We start from the raw sequence: 27,957 nt of genomic DNA, 5'->3' as shown, positions 1-27,957 counted from the left end.
TAGACAGAAAACTACTTCGAGGACCTGGGGCCCGGTTGGAGGTGAAAGATTGAAGAGTGAGCTCTGCTTCGTCAACTTTCTGACAACAAAGAGGTGAGCCGAGGCTGTTTTGCTCTTGGTGGTGTGGGGGAGGGGCGACGCAGGCCAGCCATGTCTGGTGGTTCTGCACGTAGCACTCCGTACTTGTTTTTATTGAGAGGCGGTGCAAGGGTGCGCTTGCTATGTGGATAGATTGCATTATGATGTTTTTTTTATCGTGTCAATAAATTGCAATAGCATAATTAATAGCATCAAATATTGTTATTGCAGTAAATGCATTCATAGCATTGCAGTAAAAATACAAAGTTTAAACCATGTATTTTCCTCATGTAGGTGACACGCAGTGCAGTATGGGAGGTGGAGAGAGGTACAACATTCCAGTTTCCCACCCTGAACGCCCTTTGCCCAAGAAGAAACATCAGCTTGGCCGGGCTAAGCAGAGAAGCCGTGACCAGAACGGATCGTCAGTAGCAGCATCTGCAGGAGGGGCAGGCCTTCACCATCATGGCCACCGCCGGAGTGACAAAGGCGCAGCCTACCACAGGTCCCCAGAGGCGCGGCAGGCCGCGTCTGCAGAGAAAAATGCTTCTGTCCGTTTTGCCACCAGCTATGATCAGAACTGGGAGGGTGCAGTGTCTCACCTCAACACGCTCCTGGTCACCCAGGGAAGTCCAAGCTATGCGGGGCCAAAGTTCAGCGAGCCACCCTCGCCCAGCGTGTTGCCCAAACCCCCCAGCCACTGGGTGTCCTTCCCAATGAGCTCTTGTGACAACAGGGAGATGATGGCCTTCCAGCTCAAAAGTCTCCTCAAGGTGCAGGCCTGAGAGGGATACCCTTACCCGATTGTTTAAAAAAAAAGCCAATACATGGACTGGGACTCTGTTGAGGGCATCCACCCACCAGGAACACCTCAGTGCTGTAATACTTTTAACTGTTTTTAGATTGACCTCTTTGAGGATTAGGATGCATTTGCAACAATGTTTTGCTGTAAATGTTTATTCGAGACAAATTTTTTTAAACCAATTTTTCAAAAAATATTACAGCCTTGCAGCCTTGCTGGTCGGTGATGCCTTTAGTTGAGTCCGTTTTTGTGACTAATGACAAACTGGATATCCTTTGTACCTTTGTGTTTTGTTCTTTTTATGTTGGCTGTCAAAGCAGATTGAGTGAGCTTTTTTCCAAACAAGGGTTATAGTATAGGTCAGGTTAATTCCCACACTTTTACAGTCCATTTCTGTGGACAGATGCTTTTTCATTTACATAGGTTTTATGATGATGATCCTTTTGGAGTCATCTCTAAAGCTTCAGGTGCTAAAAGCAAAACAAACATTTGTAGCATTTTTGACTAGGACCACCTTGTTTTCTTGTGCTCCTTGTTTGGGATATAAAAGACACTCAACTGTAATTCTGCAGGGAAAAAAAACTATCTTACTGGAGGTAATAAGCTGTAGTGAGTGAGTACAGGTCAGAAATATAACCTCAAACTGAAGGGTAATAAGAGACCATGGCACACACAGGCTTTGGGCTGTCAACTCCTGTACCACCTTTTTTATTGCGCTGTGCGCACATGCACTATAGGAGTTGAGTTTGTCCAAGGCCTGCAACACTCTATCATAGCATTATTTTGTACAGGTCCTTTTTTGTTGTGGTTGAAAGATGTATGAAATGCTGTGTGTAACCAAAGCAATGTTTTCGCTGTATTTTTTTCCCCCTTCCTTTTTTGGTAGGCATGGTTATCATTGCCAGTTCAACTTTGCTGGCCCAAGTGGTGAATGAGTTACGAGTCCCCTGGGTCACTTCTAACTGTTCATCTGTTCCAATCAGTACTGTTATTGCTCCTCAGTCTCTGCTTATTCAGGACAGTGCTGCAGCTTTAACATGCGGAAGAGGGCCAGACTTAGATTTGAGATTGAGTTTCACTTTGTATTTAAGGCATATGTCATGGTCCTGTTGGCTGCACGCATTTGTAAGCAAGGTAAGGCAGAGCTGCAGGAAGTTTCTGAAATGAAGTGGCCCAAGGGACTCGACACGAGGCAGGAGGCTGGTGTTTTTGTGTTTACAAATAGGTCTGGTTGACCGTCCCATAATCAACAGACACTTGCCTCCTCTTGCCTCTGCTTCTTGTTTACCCTCTTGCACTGCAATCAGACTTTTTTTTTTTTTTCCTTTTTTCATAAGTTACAGGCCAGGATACTATTGAAATGATGGAGGCGTAATTGACTATCTTCCTATGGATTCTCTATTTTTGTGATTCAATCCTCTATTGAGGCTCTTTTTTGCTTTCCCTTCGCAGAATTGGAGCTGTTTATTGCCAGCCTAAAGATGACAAAACGAAGTACGGGAACTTGATAGTGTGTTCAAGAGCCATGTAAATAATGAAATGTATAAAGTACTTGTAGCATATGTACATTTGCAGGCCAAGTTTGAGGCTTGCCCGACAAAAGTATTTTTAGTAATAACACTGAATGTATAAGATGTGCTAAGGACACGTCTTGACTTCAATACTGAAGAATATTTTTGTTAAAAAAAACCTGCCTATAGCATTTGTCAGTACCCCTGCACTGTTATCTTTCCAGAGATCTTGCACATGTTTTTTTATTGTTTTGTATTATGCACAGTGTAGGGTGAAAGATGCTAAGTGCAAATTAAATAAGAAATGTCAATTGGATCCTAGGAGACTTGCTTATGTATGAATTTAAGTTCAGAATGTGCTTACATCTCGTAAGCTTGACGCTGTTAATCTTGTGTTAACCTGTTTGTGCCTAAGTTGAAACCCATGCTGAAAGTGACAAATTATTTTTTTCGGTGGTACTGCCACAGATTGACCAAATGTTCTCATCAGAACCACCTTCAATTCTCAGCTGTTCTTCCGCCAGCTGACAATTGAATGTGGCCCCATGCTCTGTAATACCTTCTGTTGGTTGTTCATGTAAACATTTTTCTTTCTCACCCCTGAATCATGCATGGCAAAGTCTCCTTGTGCTAAACTTAAATTGTAATGAATTGGCCTTTAATTTGTCCCTCTGATACGCTGTCACTGTATATGAAAAGAAAATGCCCTGTTTAAGATTGGTATCAATTAGTGTTTTAAAAAAAAATGCACTCTGTGAATTGAAGACAAATTTTTACAAAAAAAAAAAGAAATAAATCCCCTTCCCTCCCCCCCTACCTTTGTCTGACTGTGTTTAAGTATCTTGAACTGGTGATAACACTAAGTATTATTATTATTATTATTGCTGCTATAGTGAAGTATGAGAGAATCCAATCACAGTACAGTTAAGAGTTTTCAGAAAGTAAGAGCAGAGAGATAATGGACTTCTTTATTGACAACGCAAAACAAAACACTGAAACAGGGAAAATGGTACTAAGACACTTAAAATACTCAGTTGACTTTGTTTCACTCTCTGAACAAAGTACATGAGAAATGATTGCAGCTCATTTTGAATATATTGTCACACGTATGTCGTCCATTGCTGGACAACTGCCTTCCATTTATCACCCATTGCCACAGTAATTACAGAAAAGGCTCCTACAGTACACAGTTTGTCTGTTGAAACCAGACACGGCCAAGGCCAGGGCACTAAGTAAATACTGGTAAGTCAGTGCATGACGTCAAATGTAATTTTCATCACTGTTTATATAACAGACAAACCATAGAACCAAACTCAGACAGTCCCCATATTAACAAATGTGTGAATGTAAATATTGCTAACTCAAAGTACAAAAATACTCTTGGCAGAGCCAAACCGTAATATTATGCCCTCCCTCAGTGACACACAGTACACAAGTCCAAAAAACGTAACCAAGTAAAACTCCAAAGGTATCAACTGTGCTTCCATGAATCACAACAAAAACATTTTTTTTCATTATGCTAAAAATGATCTCTGGATCCTGCTGCTCTCTTCCTTTTGGCAACAGATTCCTCCATAATGTGATGATAAACAAATACAAACCTAGAGCGTAACACTCCAGTTATCATTGTCAAAAGCTGAACAGAAACATCCTCAGATACAGATAAATAGAGCTTTGGAAGAACTGACAGTTTAGTGGCCTCCAGACTTGCGTCCAGCCCAGGACCTGGAGCGAGAGCGTGACCGGGACATGGATCTAGAGTAGGATCGGGACGGAGATCGCCCTACGGACTGTTTTTGGGAGCTGGATGTCGGGTGGAAATCTTCAGCTGGGCTGTGGGACCTGGACTGGCTCTTTTTACCTTTGGGCCTAGATCTGGAGGGTGAGGGGGAGCGGGACGCTGAGCGGCTACGTGAGCCTGGCTCATGGTGTGTCCTGTGGTGATCACGAGGAGGACCTCTGTACCTGGGTGGATGATTATTACTTATTAATAATAAATAAGAAGGCACTGTAAAGTTCAGAATAGTACTTCTAATCGCCTTATATTGCAGGATGACTAACTTACTTGTCATTTTCATGGCTTCTGCTTCGTCTACGTCGACTATAGGACCGAGAGCTGAGGAGAGAACAAAAACAAACCAGTTTTTCAGGATGTAACTTATTTAATGTACAAGCCTTAGTGCTCCACTTTAGATCTAGGATAAGAGAACAATGACTTCTTGTAATTAGTAGAAGGCTGCCTCCCTATTTACTGACACTCCTACCAGATCTAGATGGGCTCAAATGTCAGAATACACACTAAACAGGACTTTATCTCCACCCTACTGCGAGAAGTCAGACATGTATTACTTAAGATTTAGTAATTAACCACAATTAAATGATGACCTAATAAAGTTGTGTTTCAGGTTCATGTCTCTTTAAAAAAAAAAGAAGTCTCAAAACAAATATGGTAAACATGGTCATATATACACATTCATGCCCTTTCAGATCACACCTGAACCAAAACATACATGTAATTTGTCATCATCATCTTCTCCTCTTTAGTTCATACTGTGAAGACGACAATTCTTGAGAAATGGACTTCAGTTTCCGTCAAATTAACGTAAAACCGACATTCAGCTGAAGAAAAACAAAATGAAGTTTTTTTATAACCTTGATGTTTGTCTAAGTCACAGTTTGGTCTGTCAAAACTTCTCAAAAACGCTACTAGGGCTGGGTAGAGATGTATTTTAATATCTGAACCAATACGATACCCAATACGATACCAGTATTGATACTGATAGTTTCAGTATCAATACTGATACAGTGCTACTTCTGATAACTTAGTTTGGGAAATGTATGTATATATTTTTATATGTTTTAACATTTTTTTCAATTTGATAAAATATGTACAAGTGCTCATTGCATCAGTGTTAATATAAAGAACTTTAGATGAGACTAGTTTTATTATTCTTTGATCAGATATTTCCTAAAAGTTTGACCAAGCATCTTTTCATAGATTTTTGCTACAGATACATTTCAGTCGATCTCACAAAGTAACTGACAACACCAGAAGTCATGGGTTTGAATAAAACAATGTAAGAAACTTTAGGTGGTGCAAAGTTGTCAACAACTCACTCTTTAGGGCTCTCAGACCTCCGAGGACGGCGTTCGTAAGAGGGGCTGCGGGACCTGCGACGTTCGTAGCTGCGGCTTCGGGAGCGTCTACGGCGGCTATCCCGATCGTCGTCATAGCGGGAGAAACTGCGAGGCGAGTGCCGCTCCTTAGTCTTCATCTGGTTTGGGGCTTGATGGACACATTTACAGAGAGACTTGAAGTAAAACTGAACTCAATATTTCCTAAAGACTGTTGCATTGAGCTTTATAGCAGTTACATGTACGCTGCTTAGACGGGGATGTAAGTGGTTCTTACTCTTGCGGTCTCCCTGGGCGAACTGGATCTCAATCTGGCGCCCGCAAACCCATTTACGGTCCAGGTTGTGAAGAGCGTCCTCTGCATCCCGGACATCTTCAAACGTGCTGTATTGTTAAGGCCTTTCATTTTCAAATTAGGAACATTGGGACAGAAAGAAGACTGCACACACATGCGCAACAATTAAGAGAGAAAAGGCTGCAGCACAGGTTGACAGCTCCAGTCTATCAAAGCACAGACAGCTACTGGACTTAGATCAGTGCGGTGAAAAATCAGTAATTTCAGGTAATAATTTAAGAAAAGAGAAAAAAAAAGTATTGTCTTCAGTCATACCTACTGCAGTTACAACACACAAAACTAAAATCAATTAGGCCCATTTGTGATTTCAGACTGTGAAGACAAGACAAATATTGATGTGATCAGATTCGGTAGGATACACAAAGTTTGGCTTGTTACCTTTAACATGCTTGACCTTTGACCTTCAGCTTGTTCTTTATTGTCTTGGCAGAAGAACTTGAGGTTTCCTGCTTGTCTTTGCCCAATAAACACTTTGCTTTTCCTCCCTTTGGTAGACAAATGGAAGCCTGGATGCTCTCTTTTCTCCTCTTTGTATCTTCATGCTTTTGCTCTCTCTTTATTTTCCAAATTCCACTATTGCTTGTCGCCTGGGTGTCTTTGGCTTGAATCTACTCTACAACCGCCTTTCAACTTTCTTTGGTGTGGGGTCTCCAGAACTGTATCTTTACCATTCTGAGGCAACAACAGAAGAAATATTGGTTAGGAATGTGTTTAAATCTGAATACAATATACTACATAACAAATGACACTTAAAAAAAAAAACAAAAAAAACATTTGCAGTGGGATAAACATTTTTGATATGAACAAAAGTGACTCCTCAAAGACATAAATGTCAGGTCAGGTGTCACTGCACCCTCTGCAACCAAAAAGTCAGAATTAACGCATTACAATCCGTCAGTAAAAACAACATTTCCAAATTAAAATGAAAGAATAAAGGATATTGAATGTAAGCAAATCCTCTTGGCCGCCGTGTATAGAAGTCAAGTGGAATGTAGACATCTACAATAGGCCCATAACGACCAAACTCACGCCGTAAATCCTCTGGCCTAAAGTGTCATGAAATAAGCACATTTATTCTGCTGGCTATCAGGTGAATTTAGCTGGAGCCCAGTGTGCAGGGTATACACAAGGACTGGTGCCAGCACAGCATATGACATTGCTTATTTATAGACAAATTCAGTCACTCTCCTGCTTTCAAAAAGAAGTTTACTCGTGTTAAGAGTTTAGATGAAAATGTGCAAGTAAAAACCCAGCAAGCCACTGTTAACTTCACACATCCACAGCAGCTGTAAAAGCTACAAATGGCAGGCAGAAGTGGCAAAGTCACAGGGGTTATTTACAGGAAAATGACCACAGTTTGGTTAAATTTATTGCTGTAACACTTCAAATGGTCTTGAAAAAGCAGCATTGACCACAATCCTAACTGGATAATCTTACTTTCTCAGAATTTAGGTATTTATTTGTTATTTCTTCCAATTAACTTTCCTGTTATTGTTCATTAGGATGTATGTCTGCAAGAAATGCACTATACAAAGGTTATTTTTTATTATTATAAAAAAAAAGTGCTTAGAAAGGTACATCTCATCTTTTGGATCAGTGGATCAGCTCTTAAAGACGTTTTATGTACACAAATAGTTGGAAAGTATTTTTTCAGTAGAGAGTAGGTCCAAATAAATGTTAACAGTAGGATCTGTGTAGTATCAAACATAATCTGGAAATTGTTTCTGCAAAGCAAAGTTGCTTTTGAGTTTTCCAAATGCATTTTTTAAATGCTTTGAGCAGAACAAACAAAATTCTTCTGACATTCAATGTTTTGGAGTGGCAGCATAAGCTTCAGATACCAATATCTCAAAATTAAATTACTATTTTTTAAAAACTATTATTATGGTTATTATTAGAAGTAAATGAGAATATATGTTTGTTTTTTTGTATGTGTGTACTATTTGGGTTAATTTTATTTACTTATACTTTTTTAATCTGTTTCATTTGTCATGCCACAAATAAAGTAACACATGTATTGGCAGTACAGGGTATAATGTACAAGATCAAGTCTTAAAAACATGTTCATACAAAGAAAATTTGCTTGATTATATATAAATATGAGGTGTTCATGAACAATATTTTCCACAATGTAATAAACAGATATAGAGCAGCTTCTCACGGCTGAGAAAATAAACTAATTGTCAACAGAAGTAAAACAGCTCTGGTGGCATCTCTCATAACAAATAATAATAAAAGTATTAAAAGTTTCTCTTCTTTCCAACATTTAGATTACATAGTTTTACTGTCTTATATTTTCTGCTCCATGAGGCACAATAATTAGTTGTAACTTACTACTAACCTGCACATGTAGGTATTAGTACACATTAACTACATACTTTATAGTTTTCGTGTGTAGTTTGAAACTGGGACAAAGTGGGTAAAAACTGACTTGTTGTCCAGTAGTTAAGGCGTTAAATGTTGCATAGACGTAACAGCTACGTCAAGTGAAATTGTAACAGCAGAATCTAAAACTGCAGTAACGCTAGTTTAGATTCATTTAACGTCCAACATATAAGAAGCAAGTAACGTTGGCGCTATCGCTAGCTTTAGGGGGAGTGACGTTAAACTTCCGCCGCAACAATGCAGTCCTTTTTAGCTTCATGTTTGCAAGCCACACATATGTAAATGTGATCAGTGATAACCGTTAACAGTTATTGATCTAAGAACACACTGACTCTCTGTCTGGGATCACTCGTAGCCTTGACGCCAGTTAGCCATTTTGGTTCTGCTAAACTAGCATTATGTTAGCTTGCTCATGCTTATGTACACACCAGCGCGGTTTAAAACGACAACATACCTGGACTCGTCGGCGATGTTTCTGACGAACAGAGAGGTATTAGGAGGCCTCAGGTACCTCGCCATTTCTAACGGCCCGTTGCTACAATTTGCTGGCAGTGAATATGTTTATATTACAGCTATTTCTCCACAAACCCTCCTGATGTAGCTGACACACTAGCTACGTGGTCAAAGTGATGCCCGTACTGCGCATGCGCATAGATGTGCAGCAGCCACGAAGACACACACACACACACACACACACACACACACACTAATAGCAGGGGTCCCAACTTGGTATGCAAACACAGCAAATGTGTCTTTGCAGAGATTATGTTGCACTGCTTGCTAGTTTGTTAGTGGTGGAAAATTACTAAGCACATTGACTCAAGTACTGTACTTAAGTACAATTTTGAGATACTTGTACTTTGAGTATTTCCATTTTATGCTACTTTATACTTCCACTGCACTACATGTTAGAGGGAAATGATGTACTTTCTATTCCACTACATTTATTTGACAGCTTTAGTTACTTTTCAGATGGAGATTTGACACAATGGATAAGATAACAAACTTTTAAAATACAACACACTGTTAAAGATTAAACCTGAGGTTTCCAACCTTTCCAGCTTTTGACATCTTACAAAAAGCAGTGTGTAGTCGGGGTCACATTTCAGATGTCCATGAGTTGTTAACAGCTCCACCAAATAGTGATTTTCCCCTCTAAACTCATATAGTTTCATTTTAATAAATGTTTAAATGATCCAATATTTCACCAAAAATCAAAGACTAGAGAAAAAGTCAAAAAAAACTGAAAACAGATTTGTGTATCAGAACTTTGTTTTTCCTTCTTTCCTCTCCCACTAATCATCTCACAACCCCTCAGATTTATCTGGTGTCCCTTTGGAGGGGCCTGACCCCTGGGTTGGGAACCAATGGACTAAGCTAGCTAACTGTATATAAAGTAGTTCAAACTAGCTCCACATCCAGCAGCTACAACAGTAACATGCTGCTTACACACTGATGCTTCAGTATTAATAATCTAATGATGTCATATATAATAAAATATCAGTCAGAGGGACAAAATAATAATGTTTACTGTAATACTTGAAGTAAGATTTTACATGCAGGACTTTTACTTGTAATGCAGTATTTTTACATTGCTGTATTGGTACTTTTACTTAAGTAAAGTAATTTGAATATTTCTTCCACCACTGTTGTTAAACAAAGTGACCTCTGCACAGGCTTTTTCACAAACAAAATGGTGCAAACCACATTTATTAAGCAACACTTTTATTTAAATAGACATTGGTTTCTTTACTGCCAAGTTTAAATCTTTTTGCTCTTTCTGATGAGAGTTGTGGAGCCCATGGTCAAAGTCTGAAATGAGATAAGGTACAAAGAGAGACATTTAATTTGTGGCCAAGAGATAAAATACATTACGTTGGTTTGCTTTTTTATTATTATAGATATAGAGTACTGTGCAAGTTATAGGCACTTTAGATGTTTTGATTATTATCCATAATGCAATATCATCAGGGAGGTTTTTGATCAGTTCCAAATTAATTCTGCAGCACAGCAATGACCCCAAACATACAGCCGGAGTCATAAAGAACTATCTTCAAAAGGAGTCCTCCCCACAGGGACCTGATCTCAACATCATCGAGTCAGTCTGGGATTACATAAAGAGACAGAAGCAGCTGAGATGCCTAAATCGAAAGAACTGTGGCAACTTCTCCAAGATGCGGGAACAACCAACCTGCCAAGTACCTTGAGAAACTGTGTGTAGGTGTACTGAGGAGAATTAGTACTGTTTTAAAGGCAACGTGCACAGCAAATATTGATTTCATTTAGGTTTCCTCTGTTAAAGCATCCTCACTTTACTTTTAATGCCTAAAACTTTGCACAGTACTGTATGCATGTTAGAAAAAGTGAGATCTGGTATGATGTGCTGTACCTCAACCATCTCTCCTCCTCTGATCTCCTGAACGTGGCAGAACTTGCCGGTGTTGCAGACCATTTTGCCTCCCTCCATATTGACAATGCACTGCGGTGCAGAGGAGGAGTCAATACATATCATGAATCCCCCAAAAACAGGCATTGACCCCCAAAAAACTGAACAAACCCCTCACATGCATAACATCATCATCACTGGCATCACAAATATTTGACTTTATGAGACTATTGCAGGGTAATGACTGAGACACAACACCTCTCAAAAATTCTGCTTTAACATCATGGATATTTAATTAAAAAAACAATCATACTGTGTACTATAACTCGGATATGACATTGAAGTAATCTTGCAGCATCTTTCTGCTAAATCAAAAGGTGAATTAGAATTAGAAACCTTGAGCTTCTTGCCATCCATGGTGGTGATTTCAGCCTCCTTGCCGATGGTAAAAGAGTTGGTCAAAGTCTTTCCAGGAGTCTTGGAGGTGACAACAAAGTCATTGCCTGTCTGCTTGATCTCAGTAATTGGTTTGATGTCCTTAGCCATCTTAATGACATCTGCTGGGAGTTCTGGTGAACAAAATGTGTTTTTGTTAATTTGTGCACAGTTGTTACAAGTTCAGCTATCAAAAAAATGTTTTTATTTTACATGCCAACCCCTGCAGCCCCTTGCTCACCCATGGCCTTGAGGAACTCCTCATAGTTCTCCTGAGAGTAGACCTGCCATGTTCCATTGAAGTCCATGTTTCTTTCACCAAGGTAGGCCGGAGGCTGCGACAGCTGTGTGAAGCTCAACACAATGTGGAGAACGTCAATGTGCTCCCAGACCTTTTTATACTCGAAGGCAAAGGGGTCCCAGGTCTATGTCTAATCAGTAACAAACGTTTATGAAATAATCGCTGCTGTTTGAACAACCTGAAGTTCACTTACTCCTGTTTGGAGTAACCTCAGTTTCCACCAAAGATGTATTTAGATTGTAATTTTTGTCACGTGTGTTCAAGAGCTTCAGTGACAGGAAAGACATGCATATAGATTTTTCTATATACATCATACCATGCAGAAATGTGGTGTTTTGCATAATTAAAAAGACAATTATTTATATTTACAACTGTTTGTGATACACAGAAGACAGGATGCAGAGGTAGCAGCGATAAAAGACCATACACAGCACATGGACACGGTCTAAAACATGATTATGTATCATTTACTGTAATGTTCACAGAGCTCAGAGTGCAGGTTGAGGTTGCAGAAGACACTAAATAGATTTATTCAGTACACTGTCTGCCAAATTTAAATATATTTTATTAAAAGACTCATTTAATGAGATCTTAACTGAACTCAGGGCACGTCTGCAACCTTTCCTCTGTGTGTTGAACAGTAGTCGGGTGAATGACACAGTGGACTGTTTGCTCTTAAAGTGTGAGACATAATCTCTGCTTGCAAAATCGTCCACAAAGGTTTTTTTTAAAATATACCTCGTCAGAAACTGGATTTACTAAATGAAAAAGTAAAGATGTAATATGTGCTGGATTTAGTAGTAGTAGTAAGTAAATAATCCACCAGTGAGGGTCACTTTGGAGAAATGACTTTAATCACTACACACACAAACAAATGACACATCTGATAGCTGAGGGTTTGGCAGTTACTACTTCCCGAGCCATTTAGGTGCATGAGTAACAAACACTGGCTGACTTATTGGAAGAGTCTTCCTTTTTTAATGAACACGTTTCAGCACAGAGCCTTCATCAGGGTGTTTAAATGTGTTGACTCTTCCAGTAAGCCAGCTAGTGGTTCCAAGTTGTTGTTTTTTTCACAGTTTTTGTGTTATAACAGGGTTTTCTGTGAAGCAGTGAAATAAATAAACAATCTTTAAGTCAAAATTCCACTTCTCTATCACAGGAAAACACATAACGAACCACTTAACTATGTGCAGTTTTTGCCTTAATGAACCAAATGTGATCTCTGGAAATTAATACATTTTAAGATCTAGTTGTTGCTCAATATCACATATTTCTGGGATATAAACTGTTCAGTATTTAAGTTAAACAGACAGTTTGCAGACTATAGAGGGTGTCATTTTTGACTATCTATCTATTGATGCATTATATCTCTGCTTGGTGAAATCTCAAACTAAAGCATAAAATCCTTGCAGAAAATTCATTTCTAAATCAGTCCACTGTCTTAACCCATCTCTACAGCATTTGCTGGAGGCTTCTCCCCGTGCTTGTACACGCTCACGGTCACATTTACTGTCTCAGAGCCGTACTTGTTGCGTACAAAGACGCTGTAATTCCCAGAATCTTCCATGTTGACGTTATTGACAGTGATAGTGCTGCACTTATGCTCCTTGGTGATGACGAACTGACCCTGGCTAACGATCTCTCTGTCGTTTCGAAGCCAGAAGATCTCTGGGGCTGGGTCGCCTTCGATGAAGCACGTCAGACACAGAGACTGAGGAGAGGATGAAGAGGGGCACATGCGGTTAATGGCCACATAAAGTATCAAATCTGCAAAAAAATAAAACTGGTGCAACTATGACCTCTGAAGCCCTGCTTCTCTCATAAAATGTAGAAAATGATTCACATAAAAAGATGATAATTGTGATGAACGTGCAAATCAATACTCCTGCAGTGTCTGTAACGTAATGACGTACCTTGCCCTCCATGATGGCTACCACATCAGGGAGACCCTTTGTCACTTTGGCGCGATCTGAAACAACACAAGCAATTAGTCCCTGCTGATGTCTTTTAATCTCTGTCATGGACAGAAATATTTTAGGATTAACACATAACCTATGACTCACTTTTCTCAGCTATGGCCACTTGCCTGAGGGATGAAAACAAAGGGTCAAATCAATATGACATTGCACGGAGTGAGGTAACCATAATCCACCCTGTGATATTTTCCAACTATAACAAGCCCTGTGTAGTTCTCTTTGAAAATACTTTGTTACCTTTGACTCCTCAGTGTTTTATGTTACTGTCACAGCAAACCATGCTAGACGCGTCACATACTGGGACAGCACTTACTTCAACCTCTGGTACTCCAGCAAAGCATCAGCAAAGGCTGTAAATAAATAATAATATTAATCATTATTTACATTTAATTCATGTTTCATTAGTTTTTCTTTACCTTTAGTTTGATTTTAGTTTGATTTGGTTTTGTAAATTACTAATCGACTACAAATGAAGTCCTTAACAGAAAAGTGCGAGTCAAGATCGAGTCCAAATGAGCTCATGACCGAGTCATGACAAAGATAATCTCATCAGTTTTGTGTTTGTGACAGCTCAAAACATCTCACAAATCTTATATTGTGTTTTAAATCATTCAAATAAATCAAACTTGTAAACCAAAATGCCATTTGTTCTCACCTTGTCCAGTTAAGTCAAGAACACGTTTGTGTGTCTCTTTGCCATCAAACATCTCCAGGGTGTATCGGCCTTGGTCATTCTCTGTGGGGTTAAAGATTTCTATCCAGACCTTTTGCATACTGAAGCCAGTCTTCGTCCTGGCTTCCTGGTCAATCCTCTTCTCCCTGCAGGAGAAATAGCACAGAGGTTGTGTTTGTTAATTGCTTTTGATCCAGACCTTGAGCCAGATTAGATTGTCCACTGCTGTTACTAATAAGGACATGTTAAATAAAAGGGAATTTTATCAAGTAATGAGTATAAAATATAATTTTCCCAACAGCAATCTCATCTTTTTGAGCATGGAGAGAGCAATCAAGGATAAATTATTATAAACTCAGAAAAGATGAAAATAAAATAAATTGTTCACTCTTTTGTAACGGCGGTTCTTAAAGTCTCCACCAGGTGGTGATAGTAGCCTTACTTAAGAAACCAGTTACACCCTCACATATGATCAGTTATGGCGTTTAACAACAGTAGTTCCTTTAAATAATTACAAATTTATTGAAGTTAATGTCACAGAAACCCTGTTTGAGTGTTTTTAATGCCTGACCAAACTGATCTGTCCTGAAACATTCAACCAATGGAGTAGCTTTCACTTTCTTTTCTTTTTTCACCCCCCCCCCCCCCCCCCCCCAAAAAAAAGGGAAGTCAGTGTATGTTGGTTTAACCCCTTAACACATTTACCGCCTTAACACCTTAATAACTTTTTCTGCTTTTTTTTTTTCCTTCAAGTAGCTTTAAGGCTAAAAAGGATCTGTTTATTCCACACTACTAGTTTCATTTATATACTCAGTTTGTACTAAAACTGAAAAACAAACCCAAGACTCTTTTTTTTTTCTTGTCATTTGTCGACATGTTATACATTTTCCCAATAAATTCACCCTTACATATGTGGCATCTCATCTAGAAGTTAAAATTAAGTTCTGTGAGTTTAAACAATTTTTGGCTTCACATCTTCAACCACATTATAACATTTGGTGGTATGTGAATGGAGACATCCAGAGTCTCCAGTCCTGCTGTCATATTAAATACTGAACTTTGCAAGCTGTCAGCAGCTGAACTTAAATAAGCCCTTTAGGAAATGAAAGTCTGTCAGTGTCCGGACACCCAGACTTTATCACCACTTCTGTAACAAATATCACAGAATAAATTATTATCCACGTCCTTTACTTTTTTTCCAGTTTCGTCTCACATCTCATTTAGCTTTTGTGTGTGTGCAGAAGACAAACTGGTCTATGTGTTTTGTTTGGGGTTTTTTTTGTTCCATGACGTGTAAACCTGCACTAGCTCCAGCTGTGGCTGTGTCGGTTACCTACCACCTGTTTCTCAGAGACATGCTGATAGAAATCATATATTTCTATGGTATTGTGTACATCTTCCTATCTTTTAGTTTCACATTTACAGTGTTTCCTTTCTTTGGCTTGCAGTAAACAATATGACCATGTTGCACAGATAATAGTCAGTACGACAAACCTTTAGTTACTTTTTACTTGCTGTGCGGATGTTTCTGCACATAGAGATTTTCAAAGTTTTTATGCAATACTTTTTCCCTTCTTACGCAGTTTAGGTTATGTTTCAAATACTTCCTCCTCTGCAGCAGCTGTGCATCCGATTTTAGGTCAGAAAGGTGCTCTGCATGTGGACTCACTTGAAGTACCAGATCGTCTTCAGGTAGTTTATATAGTATTTGAGTGAGCAGTAGAGCTTGAAACCTTCAGCGGTGCTCTGAATCCTCAGTGAGCCAGCTGACAATGCTGCAGAGAGGGGGAGAGAGAGAAGGCAGAGCTCCTCGATTATTTAATGCCACAGTCTGCATACGTTTTTGTTTCCTTGACAATTTAAAACACAGCATTTCTTATCTGGGGAGCTCGACACATTAATATTCTAAAACAATGCACTCTACAATTAATTAACATGGCTTCCAGTTGTATTATCCTCATCCCAACACAGCACACCTGGTGTAAAAAAACAAGTCATTGGCACATTTCACAAAGGTTGCTCTTCCAACTGTGTGAATAACTCACCACACTGTTTACTCAGCTGCTGGAGAAGCTTGTCATACTCTGTAAATAAAAAGAACAATTAAGCCTTCAGACAGTGTTTTATATTGCTCTTGGAACTCAATAAATAGTAAAAAAGATTAGAGGGAGGTGTTATGCTAGCTGAATGCTGAGGACACACAATGAGATAAGAGGGGGAAAAAAATAAAAGACATTAATCGCCTCTCTTCCATTATGGATGGGAAATTTACGCAGGAACAAACAGGGATTATTGTTTGTCGTTATTCTTTCACCTGGTATCAAGGTCACGTCTCACCTTCATCCACCAACTCTAAGGTGCTGACATCCTCTCCTCTCCCATCTGACACCACAGCTTTGTATGAGCCTGCCTCCTTCTTTGTAACCTGAGGGAGAACCATCCATCGTATTAAAATTAAACATATTCATAACATTTCAAATGAAATATTGATATCCCTGGAGAACAACAACATACTTTAATCCATCTTTTACTTGCAAGGTCAACTCTAAAATATACTCCAAGGTGAACAATGGAGTGTTTAAAATAATACACACGTCTAGACTGAAAGAACAGGTTCACAATTTTTCAAGTTTGTCTTAAAACAATAGTCAGGTTCCCAAATGAACATTGAAATAGGTTTTTCTTGCCATAATTGTTCCTCCTGTTCATACTGACTGATAGAAGATCCCTTCATAATGCACTTACAATGTAAGTGATGGGGGCCAAAATCCACAAGCCTCCTTCTGTGCAAAAATGTATTTAAAAGTTTATCTGAAGATAATATGAAGCTACAGTCTTTTTAGTGCCAAAGTTCCTCTTTTAGTTACTATACTTCCACTGCAGCTGAACAGGGGAACACTGTCTAAGGAAACACAGAGGGAATTTTATGCTAAAAAGAATGTAAATGTGGCAGATATCCACTTGATATGACTAACTCAGACTGCTAAAGCCTCATATAAGCTTCAGATAAACGTTTAAATGCATTTTTGTGGACACACTGTGGATTTTGGCCCCAATCACTTAAACTATAAGTGCATTTGAAGGGGATGTTTTAATAACCAGTATGAACAGGAGGAATGATTACAGCGAGGAAAATGTCTTTCAGTGTTCATACGGGCACCTGACTGTTGTTTTAAACCAGACCTGAAAAACTGTGAACCTATCCTTTAATCCTATCAAACCTGTAATCTCATTACACCTGCTTCCTTTTCTAAATGATGATTCATATTTGCCTGAGCTCTTAACCCCTCTCCCACATCTAGTAGCCTGGAAATACAAGAAGATAGAATCACTCTGGGTACCTGTGCGATGGTGAGCGTGCTGACCCCTGATGACTGATCATACACAACTTGGGTCACCTCCATGCCCTCCTTAAACCACTTGAGAGATGTTTCCTTCTTTGTATTTGTCACCTGTGTAAGGAGACATATACCATACCTGAAATGAAAGGCTTATCCTCTAAAATTCATTAGTTCAAAATGATTTAATAGTCCTAATAAAAAATGTCTGTTATTTCCATTAGCAACTTTACATGGGTAAAAGACATTATATCATAAGTAATGAAAGAAGAAAGATTTCTAGGCTCCTGATATAATTTTAAGTTAGTTCTGCTATTGCTGTTAGCAATTTTATCCTATAAATGTTAAAGTACCTTGCACTTTATAATCAGCTCACAATCCTCGTTTACACTCCACGACAGGAATTCAAGGAAATAGGGTCCTTGGAAAACAGAGCAAATGATTATCCATCTGGCCTGAACCATGGAAACAATGACCATCAGACAATAATAAAGTCAGAACAACCAGTGAAACACTAACGCATGGTAAAATGTCAATTTATGGCAAGTTATGGCTGTATGATGAACCAGAATAGTAACAGCTGCCTGAAATAAAAGCGGTGAGATTATTCAAAATGATATTTGAACTATTGTATTGTGGTGTGATGACTGCAATAAACAAAATGTGTCATGTGGACTTTGAGTCTCACATGGACAAGGTGTGAGATAGTCTATTTGCACAAGCAGGCACTGGGACAATGGCCTCAACGCACAAAAACTGTTGTACAGCCTCTTATCTCATCAGGTAATGAAAGCATGAATTCAGTCACCCAAGAAGCTTTCTTTCTTTCCTTCTTTCTTTCTTTCCTTTTTTCTTTCTTTCTTCTGAGACTCTCTAGTTTCAAGATGTTTGGACGAGAAAAAGCAGCCGTGTCATCACACACAAAGATTACCGAGAAGCTACTGCAGCTTTTAGACGTAATCTCTTCACTTTGGAATAAGATGAAAGGGAGTTATGTTTATATCTTTGTGAAGAATGTGGTGTCACTCGCCCACATTATAATACACTGATGCAACACAGGTGCTGTTTCAGCAATAGGTTAAACACTCACAGAATTTTCACTACAATGAGACTTTGATTCAAACACTACAGCTGTGCTGATGCCAGCAGCAGATGCTATCATTCGGTTTACAATGTGTTTCTGATGTTTGAGGACTTCTCACCAGACTTTCTCTGATAGTCACGTCGGTTTGCTTCAGCTAGGGCCACCGTCTGACGGAACTCTGGAAAAGATAATAAACATAATATAATATAAAATATTATATCGGATATTAGAAATATCAGACTGAGAGAAAGACAGAACCCTTTTCATTTCACAGCATTGAAATCACACGGGTTATTTGTGTGGAACTGAAAACAAAATAGGATATAAAAATAGATAATTTCATAAGTCAAGCACAGTTTCTTTATGTGCTGCACAAACACAGACTTCCAAAATGCTGCATTTGTAAACAAAGACTAATTATATTATTGAGTTATTGTGGCACAAATAACTCCGATAACAGCATCACACATTTTTGAACACTTACAATTCCACCCTTTCTATTAAAAAAATCATCTTTCTCCATGACTGATATCCCATTGATTTATACTTAGGAATGATCCGAGCCTGTGTTATGCCCAAGGCTCATCGTTTTCAGTTTTTATCATTTTTACCGAGCAGCAGATCAGTTTAAAATTGATTTTATATCACATTTGGGTGTCCCTACACACCCAAATGGGATTATATTTAGGCGGAGGACACTGACTACAGTTTACAGTAACATGTTCCTCTTAAAACGAGCACAGCTGCAAAAATTATTTATATATATTGGAAAGTGAAGAGAAAAATGGGGAGAAAATGCTCCTCTCAAGAGTTTTTTTTATGTTTCAGAGTGTGTGTCTATTGCAAATAGTAGTTTTTAAATCATTTTCATTCATTTGTATACATTTGTATTATTGATTTTTTTAGGTAGGATGTTCTTACTATCATGTGCTTGCAAGAGAGATGTGTATTTATATGCTTGTAATTAAGTGAGCTCTTCTTTGTGTGATGTTGTGAGTGTGGCTACACAGCATAGGTTTTTGTGAACAGTGTCTTTTGTGTCTGATTTCCTATACAACTATTCCTTAAATCCAAGACAATTTTCTCTCTCGAGAGACGATAAAAGCAACCTTGATCTTGGACTTTTAAAACTGATTTTCACTCATGTATTCAATATTCAAAACAAACAGTGATAAAAGCAGACTTTCCCAGATTTTCTTAAATAAAAAAAAAAAAGCAAAATAATGAGCCTTATACACTTATGGAGCACTTTATTAGGAACAGCTGTTTAATGTAATGCAATCCAATATAACAGCTCTTCCATAAATTCTACTTTTATGAAGCTTATACATTCTTGTTGACATTGTCAGGAAGGTGATAATTCATGTTTATTATTGAGCTCGTAGTGGGTGGTGGTGTTGTACTGGAGTGCATCATGTTGAAAAGTGTTCCTAATATTTTGTCCACCGCATTAATATACATGAAGGGGGCAAAATATTAGGAACATTTTTCAATTTAAGTACACCCTGGCAGAGCTGTTGTATTGGATTGTGTTAGTTTGCAGAGGTGTTCCTAATAAAATGCTCTGTGAGTGTATATGTCCCACCTCAACACCCTATTTCAAAGGGAAGTACATCACATTGACATCTTTTTGTTGTATTTTCCTTTATACCTCTACATTTGTGCTTGCCTTTCATTATGGTATATGACAACATGGTGGCGGCTGAGCGTATGACTTACTTTGATCCACAAAGACCAAAGTAAACTGGTTCTTGGCGCGGCCGTCCTTCAGCTGAGCCGTGTACGAGCCCTCATCTTCCTGAGAGAGCCGATCAAACAGTATCTCCAGCAGACCTTTGGCCTTGTCAAAGTTGATCTTACGATGCTGCAGGAAAGCAAACAAGCGTTGCCACGTATGCAGCAAACATCAGCTCATGTGCAGACAGATGACAAACGCCACTTGCGATCTACTCTATAGACGGCATACGGAGAGAATATGGAGTGAATCAGTGCATGAAAAGTGACGTGAACACACAAATGCACAGTGTAGATTAAGTATTCCTTTTTGCAACACATGCGCACATACAAATACACAGACAAATCAACAGAGATGCAGAGGAAACAGCCTTTGAGCTCATTTTCATGGCTTTTATGTTCATCAAGATAAGTCTATGCCTTGCATGTTGATGGGCCTCAGTGGTGGATGTGATTTGTGATGTATGGCAAGCCCAAGGGCCCTAATCAGCTAAATGGCTTTTGAATTTGCAAGCCTCAGCTGTGATCATTTAGAAATAACGTGTAATCAGTACTGTTCAGATGGAACCCTGATATTGGGAAATAATGGAATAAATGAAAATGAAATACAAGCGATGAATGGAAGCGGCTGAATATAAAGCAGTCTAAAGTGTCTCGCAGAAACGCGAGCAAACACACACTGTATTGTATTTGTTTTTCTCTCTGCGGACGCATGCATGGTGCAATAACCTTGACAGCAGTGCTGATTATTTTTAGTTTGGTGCCATAACAAATATCAGTGCTAAGGAGGTTTATTCACGTTTAGTTTATTTTCTTCGACGTTCATATTTCTTTATTTTAGGTCATCTGAGTTCAAATTGCTCTTCGGAATAGCAGGTGAATCACTGCGTCTCTGTTTTCCATATTCGTACTTGCTATAGCATTACATTATTCTGTCAATAATGGGGTAGGAATATGTTCATAAAATTGCTTTTTGTTTTGTTTTTTTAAATAGCCATGGCTTTCACTGAGCTGTTTTATGAAAGGAAATGAATTTGGAGTTCATTTTTGAGATATATGAACCACATATTATGTGCAATATAGTATACAGACTTGTGCAAATGATGCCATAGGAAACAAGCTTTAAAAAAGGAATATATGTTTAGTATTAATATGTATATCGTGCCTTATATGTCTACACTTTTTAATTTCAAAAAGCAATTTCATCCAGTACTAGAGATTCAACAGGGAGTTGTGGCATACAGCTGATTCACTGTTGATAATATTTGTTTGAAGAAAGTTGTCTAAACTTGTTCCACCTTTGTTGTTGTTTAGCATCTAACCAAAAGTGGCACATTTACCAGATGTGGGCTCCTTCTCTACCTTCAGCTCAGTTGATCCTTCTGTCTCCCAGACTTTGTAAAATTAACTCAGTTTCCAGACCTTTCTGATGCCTCGCACACCTGCTCTTCATCTTTGTTGACAGCTTTAATTTCCTGCCTTCCAGGATGTTTATTAAGACACTAATTGCTGTTTCCAATTCATAGTGACCTGTCATAAACACAGATGCATGCACCAACACCCAAATGTTATATAAACCTTGTAGAGATTCGTGACATCTGCAACTTACCTACTTTATGAACATGAACTAGAATGTTATGTCCCTTACTTGCTGTAAAATGTTTGATTATATATTTAAAAGACGAAAGCTATAACCTGATAATCAGACTGGATTGCCATTTCACTTCATTGTATTCACTCAGGCTGACAATGTGTTCATATTAGCTGATTTCTTATTGGGAGGGGGATGTATTTTGTCTTGTGTTTCCCTAACCAATCAGTAGATGTAGTACATTTTTCAACAAGTTTGGAGAAATTCTGTAAGTTGAAGTTCTGTAAGTTGACATACAACAACCTTTACAGCTGCATCAATCTCATCCACGCTATGTTTGTGGACATTTTTCACTGTTTAATATAAAGTTTCACTAGTTTTTCATGACTGAAGATGACGTCACCATTCGCTTACAAAGCTCCGATTGGTTGACTGTTTTTCCAGTTGGCGGGAGCAGCTGTCAATAAGCACAACATCACACCTACTGTATATGAACACTGAAAAATAAGATGTTAGCACTGATTCAGAGGTCTGGAGCCAGGCTAGTAAAGTTGTGAATCGCAATTAACCTAGCTAGAGATGCTACAATTAGTCAATGAATCGATCATTTTTTCAAGCAAAAAACACTAAACACTTGCTAGTGTCAGCCTTTCAAATGTACTCATTCAATGCTTTCTGTGTCATAGACGATAGTAAACTGACTATCTTTGGGTTTTGGATGGTTGGCCAGACAAAATAAAAGTTTTAAAGACATCACCTGGGAAATTATGAACAGGTATTTTCTGATTATATAGAAAAACAATTAAACAATTAATCAACAAAATAATTTGCAAATTAATCTATAATGAATATAATAATTAGTTACAGCCCTAAACCTAGCCAAAAATTCACCTAACTCCCTTTAACCTGTTTAGAGACTTTATGGAGAACTCTAACATTAAAATCATGACCAAAAATAATGTATTGTATGAGTAGTGACTTTTGAAATACAATTAAGTATTGTATTTTACTCAAACTTTGCCCTCAAACAGAATTTACAGTTTCGTTTGCTCACTTCCGCTCTGTGATGAACTTATTCGCATGTTATTGTTTAGGATGTTTCAGGATAGAACCAACCAATCCCTCCTTGTACTGGTTGTATAAATGCCCATCATATCCTAACCTGGCAGTGTGCCAAAGTTAAAGGACTCTGCCAGATACTCATAGAACAAAAGTAACAATGAGTAACCTCATCAGACATCGAGACTTTTGACTCTGAATGTGAAAACATGCCTGCTGGTGGATCCTTTTACCCAAAATACAGTACAAAGGTTATTTTTAGCAACAGTAGGGTATCAAATCCTCTAACTCTGACCAGGTTAGTACCATGCTCAGCTTTCTAAGCTTCAGTAAGACAGGATAACCTGTGCAGTGGTTCTTACGGGAGTGCTGGAAATTTCTCGGTCATTGAAGATGAGACGGAGCTCAGCAGCATTACTCAGACTCTCTGTCTGGAGCCAAAGACGCACGTCGCCTTTCTCAGAAACCTCCACCTGCCAGCCCGACTTCAGCGCGATCACTGCCAAGGGGGATTTAAACACAGAGCATTACCGACTATGCTGAATTAGATTAGACGATCATTTAATCAATTTTGGATACTTAATGAATATTTAAATGAACAGTGATATACTATAGACCACTTACCAGTACCAGAGTACTGCTTTGTCTTTACAGCATATACAAATCCTGCTGTTCTAGTATAGTGTGTCAGAATGGATCCTGTTTTCAAGTCAGTTTATACACTAATACCAATAGAAAGAAGACTCCTGTATGTTTATCAACTCTCCTAATCAAAATGACGCTGATACCAGATGAAAAATACTTGTTTCAAAGTATGTTTTCTCCTGAATTTCAGCTCCTTTCTTCATGAAACAGTTTATCGTCTTTGTGGTACATACGTGGATTTCTGATGTGCCAGCTGAGCTCTTTGAGTTGTTCGAGGTCTGCAAAAGAATCAAAACAGCAGCTGAAGGTTAATTAAACTTTGATCGGGACTCACATTTTGTACCACCTACATATTGTCAATGTAGCAGTGAGCAGAACAAAGGCTCACATGGCTCTATTTAAAAAGCTGCTAAGCAGGAAAGCTGATTGAGAACATATGCTTAGTTGGATGAGTGACCTTGTGGAAGTGGTTGTGAGGGGCATAATTATTTGCTTGAGAGAAAAGCTTGATAACCCTTAAAATTAAAGGCACTGTATTTTCCTGCTGCAGTCAGCTTCTTCAGTAACACAAAAGACAACCGAGCTGAACTGCTTTTTTCCATTGTGCCCAGGGTGAAATATTAATTGGACACGGCAGTTTCCTTGAATTCTACTTTATTGTACTGGTTTACACACTCCAACATTCAGTTTACCTTCAGCAGTGAAGTCATAGCTGGACGACAGGTTGGGGTTGTCGCTCATCTCCACTGTGTAGAGACCCAGATCTTCCTCAGAGGGGTCGGTGAAGGTCAGGACTGACCTGATGGACAAATTGGAAAAACTGACAGATGAGCTAGAGAGCAATCTCAGCCTCATCTGTCCACCTTGCAGACAGGGTGCTGCATAGGTGCTGTTTTGCTGTCAGCAATCACACTTCACAGTTCTTCTTGTCTCTGGTCCAGTCAACTAAGCTTTGAATTATATATATATATATATATATATATATATATATATATATATACATGCTATGAAACAGCGGAACAGTGTGGGAAATTTCAATTGCTTCAAACCACACATAATGGGGACATTGCCTCTGTATTTAAATCCTATTTTTTTTGGCATGTACCATAAATAATTGTCACATAATATTTTGTCCATACACAGTCCCAGTTATTCTGAAGTCTTTTCATAGTTACTGGGACTGTGTGGGGCCGAACAGCGTTTCTTGCATCGTTGCTTAATGATTACTTACACGGTGACATATCATGCTTTTCTATTATTTTTATACTGTTTCTCCAAAACTTAAGGTTACTGTCTGTAAAATACTCCCTTCAAGTCAAAAGCTCAGGCCTCAGTCTGCTCTGAACAATTGTTTGCAACGTTACCTCTACTTCCTCCTTGTGATGATGTCAGATTACATATTTTGGATCCAATGGTGGTCGAACATTTACGGAGGTATTTGAGAAATTTCCATTTCAGGCCATTTCGACAGGCTGCATAAGGAGCAAGTAGAAGATAAATAAGGAGTTTTTTGAACTTTAAATCATGCAAATATATACCAGTAGAGGCCCAGGATATAAATACAGACCTGGAAATGTGCATGATGCGTCCCCTTTAAAGTGTGAAAAGGACAGAGACTCTGGGAAATCAACAGGCAGAGACCCAAGTGAGGAGTTAAATGCCTCTACCAAGTCTCACACCAAGCATATCCAAAATGTTTTCTCCAACATGAGCGAGCCCTGGGTCCTCCTGTCGATCGATGGTCTTTATATCCATTTTACCTCCCACCTCCCAACTTTTTTGTCATGTGAACCCACAGAGTTGTTATTTCTAAAAGTCAACTTCTAAATATCACCTCTTGTTCATGCACACTTGTCACACTTGTCCTTGTAATTCAGATATTCACAGGAGTAAAGACGTACAGTTCGGGCAGAACATGAACAGTCCTACCTATTGTTCTTGGTCTCTTCCCGGGCTCTCCCAGCGTCTATGGTCTCTGAGTAGTTTTTCCTCCAGAGGAATTTGCTCTCATCGTTCATTTCATCAGACTCATAGCTCAGAAATATGAAGCCATCATTGTCCACACCAATCTCAATGTTTTTGGTGCCTGAAGATAATAAAATCAGTTAGCACAGTTCATGGTTTACAGTTAGAGGTTCATCTCAAGAGACTCATCTATTATTGTATTTACCATACCTTATTTTATTTTATGTCGAATATTTTCTCTAGTTTTATTTTTAAATTAATTACAGTTGCACCTTGCATATGCTGTAAAGTCACACATTCACTCATATTTTTAAATATATTTTCTAATATTGCATTGGTTGGTTGGTTGAATTTAAGTTCAAACTCTGCTTGTTCTGTATGATGCAAATGTCTTTGCAATATCTTATTATTCACTGCTGCACTGAAGCATAGTTCTTAGTATTCAGGTGGACATGGAAAAGGGTATTAAAAGCACTTGTCATGTTTTATTTGTGTATCTAGGATGCTTAAAGAAGGTCCCCGATCGAACGCTTGCCTCTGCAAATGAATACTGCACACTGTCTCAGCTCCAGCCACCTCTAACAAGTCTTGGAGCTGTTATTATATTTACAATATTTATATATCTAGAGCCGTGATGGCTGACCTGGAAGGGTCTGAGCTGTGACTGGCTCAGAAGGCAGGGAGGCGCGTCCCACTCCGGCCTCATTGACAGCCGACACACGCAGACGGTAGGTTTGACCTGCCTGAAGACCTGAAACCTGCACGTCATAAGAAACGTATCAAATATTTACCATCCATCGCCATAATTTATCGAGCCACAGAAACACAAAGGAATTAAATACTAGGGCACTTGGGTGGGTTTTTAGAGTAATAATTTATTGGCACTTAAAGTTATTAAATGCACTCATACCTGTCTTGTTACCTCAGGTAATAACCAAATATGAATCTTTTTTTTTTTTAAAGTCAAATGTTTATGTGCACTTCATTTGTTATCTTTCTCTTCAACAGGTTTAAAATAAAGTGAAGAAAGCTTGTGAACATTTTTACAGCTTCACTCACCTTGTAATATGTGTCAGAGATTGGCTTTTCATTCAACACAGTCCAACTGTCTGTTTGGTCACCCTGGCTGATTTCCAGCATATAGCCAGTGACAGGGCCCCGTCCTTCATACAACGGAGCCGCCCATAACAGCACCAGGGAATTGTTTCTCACCTCCCTGAGCTCCAGGTCATAAGGACAACCTGAAAGAGAAGAAGCAAGGGTCAGACAAACAAGCCGTGAACATGCTGTTTCTATCAGGGTTAATGTTTCCGGGCAGTGTGTATGTGTGTGTATAAACCCAGCAGCCAAAAAAACTCTCTCCTACTCTAATAAAATTTCACAGCGAAATAAAAGACACGAAAACTGAAAAACAAGGGAAAAATATTGGTCTGGATATTTTCCCCTCAGTGACCATATAAAAACCAACCACACAAGACTTATTCCATCGTAAAAAAAAAAAAAAAGACGCCAGAAATAACAGTAAAGTCAAAAGGAGAACAGTGACTTTTCTTAATGTACCCCAACTGACTTAAGGCCGGCATGTGGTAGTTAATTTGCTTAATGATTTTCGGTCACTTTTAAATTATTAACGGCATCGAGGAAAGCCCATTTGCAAAGATTAATGAGCTTCGCTTTAAAAGTGGCATGTGTGAAAGAGCCTCTCTCCATTTTCAATATTAATGTCACAAGAAGCTGATATGAGCACGGCCAGAACTGCTGGGCTGTCTGCTGAGCTGCCACATACTGGAATGACTTTGTGTGTGTGTGTGTGTGTGTGTGTGTGTGTACACGCAGATTATGTGAGTTTGTAATAATAATATATTGTTTGTGACACTTTTCCGATTTCTGAGGGGGAAAATTTGTTTCACCTTCTGGCATTTTTTTTACTGCTAGTGGATTCAGTTTATTGCTCAAGGACACTTCAGCAGCACAGACACCAGCCAGCAGCCATGGCAATATTATATATCAGGACAAGTCATACATATCAATGAATTCAACTAACAAACTCTAACTCTAGGCTATTATTGCTACTGTATTAAGTGCTCGACTGCTGACCTCTGCCTACATTTTGCACTTTAATGGCAGAATATGCAAATAGCCCGTTTTTCTTCTGGTGCTCCATATTGACCTGTCTACTTTATTGCGAGATGACCGCATGCACTTTTAATAGTGTCCTTTCTATTAAACTGTACTAAATGCTAACAGGTCCTCCAGTTGATGGATGGTCTTTGTTTCCATCTGACCTAACTTTCAAAGTCAGGGTCAATAAACTTTTTTGTTACGTGAACTCATAGCCCTTAGCCGAAAATACAGTTCAGGAGGGTAATGACAGTGGTTTCATTCCTGATTGCTTGTTTGGAAAGGCTTTGGAAGGCTGTTTTCACATTCATCTGCTAGGGAAGGAAAGTTTCTCTGTGCTTGTTATAAAATCTTATTTTAAAGGGTGGGACTATGAGCAT

At 38.7% G+C, this 27,957-nt stretch overlaps 4 protein-coding genes across 7 annotated transcripts in view; 1 reads left to right on the top strand and 3 right to left on the bottom strand.

Annotated features, from left to right (window-relative positions):
- Positions 1 to 2: 2 nt before the first annotated feature.
- On the top strand, positions 3 to 2,799 carry pnrc2 (proline-rich nuclear receptor coactivator 2). Its single transcript, XM_042423164.1, has 2 exons — positions 3 to 93; positions 373 to 2,799. The coding sequence occupies exon 2, from the start codon at positions 390 to 392 to the stop codon at positions 861 to 863; it is 474 nt and encodes a 157-aa protein (XP_042279098.1). The 5' UTR covers positions 3 to 93; positions 373 to 389; the 3' UTR covers positions 864 to 2,799.
- Positions 2,800 to 3,345: 546 nt separating this feature from the next.
- On the bottom strand, positions 3,346 to 8,918 carry srsf10a (serine and arginine rich splicing factor 10a). Of its 2 annotated transcripts, none has more exons than XM_042423161.1 (6): positions 8,721 to 8,918; positions 6,823 to 6,927; positions 5,804 to 5,907; positions 5,509 to 5,677; positions 4,457 to 4,507; positions 3,346 to 4,356 (listed from the first exon to the last, which is right to left on the bottom strand). In XM_042423161.1, the coding sequence occupies exons 1-6, from the start codon at positions 8,783 to 8,785 to the stop codon at positions 4,083 to 4,085; spliced, it is 768 nt and encodes a 255-aa protein (XP_042279095.1). In that variant the 5' UTR covers positions 8,786 to 8,918; the 3' UTR covers positions 3,346 to 4,082. The 2 variants fall into 2 exon arrangements, with proteins under 2 accessions (XP_042279095.1, XP_042279096.1); XM_042423162.1 differs by lacking the exon at positions 6,823 to 6,927 and adding an exon at positions 6,241 to 6,553 and having other exon boundaries at positions 5,804 to 5,899; positions 8,721 to 8,917.
- Positions 8,919 to 10,020: 1,102 nt separating this feature from the next.
- On the bottom strand, positions 10,021 to 11,637 carry fabp10a (fatty acid binding protein 10a, liver basic). The gene is made up of 4 exons (XM_042424805.1): positions 11,329 to 11,637; positions 11,049 to 11,221; positions 10,656 to 10,745; positions 10,021 to 10,078 (listed from the first exon to the last, which is right to left on the bottom strand). The coding sequence occupies exons 1-4, from the start codon at positions 11,393 to 11,395 to the stop codon at positions 10,028 to 10,030; spliced, it is 381 nt and encodes a 126-aa protein (XP_042280739.1). The 5' UTR covers positions 11,396 to 11,637; the 3' UTR covers positions 10,021 to 10,027.
- A 618-nt stretch (positions 11,638 to 12,255) lies between these two features.
- Positions 12,256 to 27,957, bottom strand: part of myom3 (myomesin 3) — a 60,557-nt gene continuing 44,855 nt past the window's right edge. For 2 of the 3 annotated variants that reach the window (XR_006098407.1, XR_006098406.1), the window contains 17 exons: positions 26,516 to 26,697; positions 26,100 to 26,214; positions 25,421 to 25,577; positions 24,184 to 24,290; positions 23,725 to 23,769; positions 23,209 to 23,345; positions 20,182 to 20,326; positions 18,581 to 18,640; positions 17,732 to 17,799; positions 17,382 to 17,492; positions 16,378 to 16,465; positions 16,086 to 16,124; positions 15,710 to 15,815; positions 14,023 to 14,186; positions 13,605 to 13,717; positions 13,455 to 13,477; positions 13,305 to 13,360 (listed from right to left, as the gene is read on the bottom strand). Coding sequence is in view for 1 of the 3 variants with exons in the window: in XM_042423585.1 (XP_042279519.1) it covers positions 12,833 to 13,102; positions 13,305 to 13,360; positions 13,455 to 13,477; positions 13,681 to 13,717; positions 14,023 to 14,186; positions 15,710 to 15,815; positions 16,086 to 16,124; positions 16,378 to 16,465; positions 17,382 to 17,492; positions 17,732 to 17,799; positions 18,581 to 18,640; positions 20,182 to 20,326; positions 23,209 to 23,345; positions 23,725 to 23,769; positions 24,184 to 24,290; positions 25,421 to 25,577; positions 26,100 to 26,214; positions 26,516 to 26,697 (1,910 nt within the window). In the remaining 2 variants the exon portion in view is untranslated. Of the gene's footprint in view, positions 13,103 to 13,304; positions 13,361 to 13,454; positions 13,478 to 13,604; positions 13,718 to 14,022; positions 14,187 to 15,709; positions 15,816 to 16,085; positions 16,125 to 16,377; positions 16,466 to 17,381; positions 17,493 to 17,731; positions 17,800 to 18,580; positions 18,641 to 20,181; positions 20,327 to 23,208; positions 23,346 to 23,724; positions 23,770 to 24,183; positions 24,291 to 25,420; positions 25,578 to 26,099; positions 26,215 to 26,515; positions 26,698 to 27,957 lie in introns of those variants that run through there. The other variant, XM_042423585.1, reaches the window with a different exon arrangement.

Source organism: Thunnus maccoyii, chromosome 10 (genome assembly GCF_910596095.1).
Source record: "Thunnus maccoyii chromosome 10, fThuMac1.1, whole genome shotgun sequence".
Lineage (NCBI taxonomy): Eukaryota > Metazoa > Chordata > Actinopteri > Scombriformes > Scombridae > Thunnus > Thunnus maccoyii.
This window is presented reverse-complemented; position numbering and strand designations above follow the sequence as displayed.

Excerpts from the sequence above, each read along its gene's own strand:
- srsf10a (XM_042423161.1), bottom strand. The coding sequence starts at position 8,785 with ATGGCGAGGTACCTGAGGCCTCCTAATACCTCTCTGTTCGTCAGAAAC. Across the intron at positions 6,928-8,720 it reads AACATCGCCGACGAGTCCAG|GCCAGAGGATTTACGGCGTG; the intron begins GTATGTTGTCGT and ends ATGACACTTTAG. Across the intron at positions 4,357-4,456 it reads AGAAGCCATGAAAATGACAA|GTACAGAGGTCCTCCTCGTG; the intron begins GTAAGTTAGTCA and ends TCATCCACCCAG.
- pnrc2 (XM_042423164.1), top strand. The coding sequence starts at position 390 with ATGGGAGGTGGAGAGAGGTACAACATTCCAGTTTCCCACCCTGAACGC.
- fabp10a (XM_042424805.1), bottom strand. The coding sequence starts at position 11,395 with ATGGACTTCAATGGAACATGGCAGGTCTACTCTCAGGAGAACTATGAG. Across the intron at positions 11,222-11,328 it reads GGAGTTCCTCAAGGCCATGG|AACTCCCAGCAGATGTCATT; the intron begins GTGAGCAAGGGG and ends TTTGTTCACCAG. Across the intron at positions 10,746-11,048 it reads TGGATGGCAAGAAGCTCAAG|TGCATTGTCAATATGGAGGG; the intron begins GTTTCTAATTCT and ends TCTGCACCGCAG.